At 40.3% G+C, this 5,904-nt stretch overlaps 1 protein-coding gene across 1 annotated transcript; it reads right to left on the bottom strand.

Annotated features, from left to right (window-relative positions):
• Positions 1-1,658: 1,658 nt before the first annotated feature.
• Positions 1,659-4,598, bottom strand: LOC135528824 (B-cell receptor CD22-like). Its single transcript, XM_064957880.1, has 8 exons — positions 4,595-4,598; positions 3,905-4,231; positions 3,564-3,794; positions 2,953-3,216; positions 2,663-2,753; positions 2,501-2,552; positions 2,185-2,407; positions 1,659-1,864 (listed from the first exon to the last, which is right to left on the bottom strand). The coding sequence occupies exons 1-8, from the start codon at positions 4,596-4,598 to the stop codon at positions 1,659-1,661; spliced, it is 1,398 nt and encodes a 465-aa protein (XP_064813952.1).
• Between the last annotated feature and the right edge of the window lie 1,306 nt (positions 4,599-5,904).

The raw sequence follows: 5,904 nt of genomic DNA on the forward strand, positions 1-5,904 counted from the left end.
TCATCGACATTCCAGAATGTTCTATCTCTCAGTGTTCTGGATTGGAATGCCATCACTGACTGAATTACCCTCCACACTCCAAACATAGATGTTATGTCATGTTGTGTGTTTTAAAAATGACAATGAATAATATGTAATGTAACTGGTTGTGTGTCTAGGTGCTGGACATTGCTCCTTCTGAAAGTGTCTGTGTAGTTTTTGTACCGACATGATAATAATGATGAAGATGAATGAACCACTATTGCTATACAAACTAATGTAAATGTCTTATTTGTAGTTACTGTATGTAGTGAAAGTACAAGAGGTGTGATTTTGAAAGCGTTTCACTTTCTCTCCACTGAAGATTCTGTTATAACAAGGTAAAAACAATGACAATGAAGTTCATTCTTAAAAGTCTATTTTTAAAAATGTCACAACACAGTTTACAAAAAAGAAAATTTGATAAAAGCAATAAGAAACGTTGCATCAAGCAGAACTCTTTCCTGGACGTTGAGGCAAAAGTCTCACAAGTTTGATGATTGTTTCAGAAACATAACATAAAAAAGATAGAATTATATACAATGCATTGGGAAAGTATTCAGACCCCTTGACTTTTTTCAAATGTTGATATGTTACAGCCTTATTCTAAAATAGATTAAATAAAAATATACCACACTATCCCCATAATGGCAAAACAAAAACAGGTTTTTAGAAAGGTTTTCAAATGTATTAAAACTAAAAAACAGAAATACATTATTTAGATAAGTGTTCAGACCTTTTGATTTGAGACTCGAAATTGAACTCAGCTGCATCCTGTTTCTATTAATCATCCTTGAGATGTTTCTACAACTTGATTGGAGTCCACCTGTAGTAAATTAAATTAATTGGATATGATTTGGAAAGGCACACACCTGTCTACAAGGTCCCACAGTTTGCAGTGCATGTCAGAGCAAAAATAATGAGGTCGAAGGATTTGTCTCTAGAACTCCAAGACAGGATTGTGCTGAGGCACAGATCTGGGGAAGGGTACCAAAACATTTCTGTATTTTTTAATGTCCAAGAAAACAGTGGCCTCCATCATTCTTAAATAGAAGACGTTTGGAACCACCAAGACCCTTCCTAGAGCTGGCCGCCTGGCCAAACTGATCAATCGGGGGAGAAGGGCCTTGGTCAGTGAGGTGACCAAGAACCCGATGGTCACTCTGACAGAACTCCAGAGTTCCTCTGTGTAGATGAACAGCTCAGGGCTGTTCTTATGCACAATGCAACGCGGAGTGCTTGGATGCACCACAAACCCAGAGGTGCCTTATTTTAAACTGGTTACCAATGTCCTTAGACCAGTAAATACAAATGTTAATACCCATGGTATACGGTCTGGTATACCACACCTGTCAGCCAATCAGCATTCAGGGCTCCAACCACCCAGTTTATAATGGTCAATATTCCACACCTCCACAGGCATTATATCACTTAGTTTAGATATACAGGTCCAGATATACAAGGTTTTTGTCAAACTTGTTCTGTTCAGGTCTTCTTCTTTCTGGGTTTGTTGCGTTCAGGTCTTCTTGGTTCTGGGTTTGTTGTGTTCAGGTCTTCTTGGTTCAGGGCTTGTTGTGTTTGGGTCTTCTTGGTTCTGGGTTTGTTGTGTTCAGGTCTTCTTGGTTCTGGGTTTGTTGTGTTCAGGTCTTCTTGGTTCTGGGTTTGTTGCGTTCAGGTACTCTTGGTTCTGGGTTTGTTGTGTTCAGGTCTTCTTGGTTCTGGGTTTGTTGTGTTTGGGTCTTCTTGGTTCTGGGTTTGTTGTGTTCAGGTCTTCTTGGTTCAGGGTTTATTGACTGTACTGTAGAGAACAGAGGAGTCCTCCTCAGCTGCTTGTGCTGCTGCAGGTCTGAAGAGAGAAACAGAAATGAAACAAAGACAGCGTCCCAAATGGTGGCACCCTATAGGGCTCTGTCTAAAGTAGTGCACTAAATAGGGAATAGGGTGCCATTTGGAACAGAAGAACAGTTCCTCAAAACCATCATCACATCTCTCCCTCATTATAGACATGTCATAGTAACTGTCCTGAGATGTCCATTGTTGGGTTCATAGTTTGGCTTCATAGTTTTCACTAAGGGTCAATTGTTTTGCTTATTGATGACATCTCCTACAATAAACTGCAGCATATGAATGACCTTAATGCAGAATATGCTCACCAGGTGGCAGCACTGGGGAGGTTGAATTTCACAGCAGCGTACTGGACATCCTCATCCTCTTTCTGGGGCTGAGGCACCTGGACGGTGGAGTACAGAAGCACTTCCTGGTTTTTGGAGTGAGAGAAGTGGACGCTGGCGTAGTGAACATCATCCTGGTCGTATGTGGACTCTGTCTGTGCTGCAGTAGAGGTCATGGCCATGTTTGAGATGTTGTCATACACTGGACTAGAGTCTCCCTGATGGAGAGAGAGGACAGACAACATGAGGAGTGGAAATGTTCCACAAAGAATACAGTCATCACAGTCTCCTTCTGATTCCAACAGACTCACCTGTCCAACGTCTGCTGTGTCTCTTGTGTTGGTGGGTTTGGAGGCCTTCTTCCTGTTTTGCACATTAATTAATAAATACATTACTTCATAAATGAAGTTAACAACAAATCAGAGGGCTACATTTAAATAATGAACAACATGATAATATGCATTTTCACTCACCTGAACCACATGAGTCCAGAGAGACAGAGGATGAGAACCAGAACAACCACTATGATTCCTACAGCTGCAGTCAGAACTGAGGTCTGTTTCCCTAAAATATAATACAGATGATATGAGTACATGGCATTATATAATAAACTAAAATAAACTATAATACAGGACAGTAATGCAATACTTGTTAAGGGATCTTATAACCCAATGTATAGTTATAACCTAAGGTGTAATAAGCCAAAACATAATGATTAAGATTAGATTGAAACATGTAGGTTTGTATTGAGATGTAACTTTACCTGCTACAATGATCATCAGAGCTGTAGAGTTCATAGATCCTCTTCCATTCTGGGCCTCACAGTAATATTCTCCTCTGTCCTCAAAGATGATGTTAGTGATGCTGTAACTCTGTCCTGATGCTTTTGGTGAGGTTACGTTATTCTTGTACCAGGTGTATTTGTCCACAGGTGGGTTGGCATCACTGCTGCAGGTCAGAGTCACTGAACTGCCCTCCACTAGTTCACCAGAGGGACTGACTGACACTGAGGTGTTCCTTGGAGCATCTAGTAAAGGAGAATATGTCAGAGGGTCAGGACTGTAGTATACTGCCTCAAATGACGTCATGTCAAAAATAAATCATATCTAAAGTCAGAGAACTATCTAAAACTATCACTTACACAAAACGTTAACAACAATACATTCAGAGATACTTTAGGACTTTAGTCTACTAAACTATTCTTCAAGTGTCTGATGTACTGAATATTCTAACTATAGACATGCATACATCTATGACATTGTCTGTCATTTCTATGTAATGATGAATATGTACAGATAAAGCAGTAATACTCTTCTCATTGATATAACGTTTTTGATACTTGCTAAGTAGAATAGTAGTTTAATTCATACTCACACACTGCAGGAGAGTGGAGGTCCTCATGGTGTTCTACAGCACAGGAGTAACTGTCCTCAGAATGACCCAACACTACTAGGGTATTACTAGAGTATTGTTGGGAAGTGGGCTCATCTACACGTTGTCCGTTCTTGTACCAGATGTAGGTGGGGTTGTCAGTCAGAGTACAGGTGGTGATACAGGTCAGTGTCTTCTGTCCCTCTGCAGCAGGAGTCACCTTCACCTGCAGACCTGAAACAAAATGTATAAAACCACATACACCTCTGTGTCAACAGGATGGTTAATATATTTATCCTGTAATTCATTATGATTTACAGTTGTATCATACAGTGTAGTATTACCTGTGACAGACAGAGTTGTTCCTGGGAAACTATGACCCCATTCAATGTTGTCTGTTTTAAAAGTGAAGCGATACTCAGCTGAGTCCTCCTCTCTCAGATCTGTGATTCTCAGGGAGGGACCTCTGTATGTTCCAGTGTACTTCACACGACCTGTATACCCTGGGTCTCTGGTTAGGTCTTCAGGGGTCGACTTATCACTTCTAAACCAGAATGATGATGTGGTGGAATAATAACCAACAGTACAGGATATGTCCACTGTTGACCCCTTCAAGACACAGATTCTCCTCTTGGTGTAAGTCACTCTGTAGCATCTCTGACCCTGAACACCTGAAACACAGTGACATAACAAGAGGTCAACTAGATTGTATTCTCAGTTCTATCTAGAAATGCTAACAGTTGTCATATTATAAAATGAAACCAACACAGATATACATTGTATACAGTTTTACAGTGATGTATTAGGGATCTATTTAGTTTTTGTTGTGGGGAGGATTGTGTGTTTTTTACATTCAGCCCAGGATTTCCACATCCGGCTTCTTCACCTGCGGATCATCTGAGAACAGCCACCCAGACAGCTGATGAAACTGAGGAGTAATTCTGTCTGTCATAAAGCCCTTTGTTGGGAGAACCTCAGTCTGATTGGCTGGACCTGGTTCCCCAGTGGGTGGGCCTATGCCCTCCCAAGCCCACCCATGGTTGTGACCCTGCCCAGTCATGTGAAATCCATAGATTAGGACCTAATGAATATACAGTATTTCAACTGACTGATTACCTTATATGAACTGTAACTCAGTAAACTGGTTGAAATTGTTGCACGTTGCGTTTATATTTTTGTTCAGTATAATTGTATATGTATTTATGTAAAACATAGGGACCACAATGAAAATAAGTCACCAACTTTATTGTGCAATCCTGTTCACTTAAAATAATATTGTTTATATATGTATTTCTTTAACTGACAAATAAAATCAATCAGTCAATCAATCCAAACTGAGCAGCAGCCATTTGATGAACGTAAAGAGACATTTGTTACAAAACACCAAAAAGTTTAATGACATTCTGAGATTGTCAAGCCTTCAATCCTGGGTAAGACTACAAGGTAGGGAGGGATGTATTCTCTGTTTGTCCAGATTTACATTGTCTATTGATTGTGGTGTTGAAAACACAAACCATGACATTGAAGTGGCCGAAGTCGGTATGCTTTGTTTATTGGTTGTGTGCTGCATTGGCACAGAAACCTGTTGGTGGAAAATGTGTTGCATATATTCTGTATATGATCGCAGTGTAATAGAACAGGCAGGGTGAGCTTGTCTGTGGTGGTCGGGAACCCTCAAACTTCTGGCCCGTAGCCCTGCGTGGCATCGATCAGGCCTCAAAAGCAGGCTGAAGTGGCAAAGTCGGTATTCACGTTTATAAATGCAGGTTGCTACAAGTATTCTTATTTGTGGTCGTAAACATTATTTTGAGTTAATTCTATGAGGGGGAGGGTGATCAATTTATTTTACAGTACAAGGGGAGGGTCATGTTGTCACGGTGTCCTCCTCTTCATCTGAAGAGGAGAGGCGAGATGGATCGGAGGACCAAAATGCGGCGTGGTATGTGTTCATCATTAATTTTAATAAAGAAAACACTGAACACTGAAATCCTATACAAAAACAATAAACGAAATAACAACCGTGAGTCCTGCGCTGAAACAAGCAATCAGCATAGACAATCACCCACAAACAAACAGTGCAGTACCTAAGTATGATTCTCAATCAGAGACAACTAATGACACCTGCCTCTGATTGAGAACCATACTAGGCCGAAAATAAAATCCCCAAATCATAGAAAAACAAACATAGACTGCCCACCCCAACTCACGCCCTGACCATACTAAATAAATACAAAACAATGGAAATAAAGGTCAGAACGTGACACATGTGAACATATTTTAAACTTTGAAGACCAGTCCTGTCCCATCCCCCAGTAAATTTCAATCTGTCCCTTATTAATAAATA

This window comes from Oncorhynchus masou, unplaced genomic scaffold (assembly GCF_036934945.1).
Source record: "Oncorhynchus masou masou isolate Uvic2021 unplaced genomic scaffold, UVic_Omas_1.1 unplaced_scaffold_1043, whole genome shotgun sequence".
NCBI lineage: Eukaryota > Metazoa > Chordata > Actinopteri > Salmoniformes > Salmonidae > Oncorhynchus > Oncorhynchus masou.

Excerpts from the sequence above, each read along its gene's own strand:
- LOC135528824 (XM_064957880.1), bottom strand. Across the intron at positions 2,553-2,662 it reads TCTGGACTCATGTGGTTCAG|GAAGAAGGCCTCCAAACCCA; the intron begins GTGAGTGAAAAT and ends TGTGCAAAACAG. Across the intron at positions 1,865-2,184 it reads TGTGAAATTCAACCTCCCCA|ACCTGCAGCAGCACAAGCAG; the intron begins GTGCTGCCACCT and ends TTCTCTCTTCAG.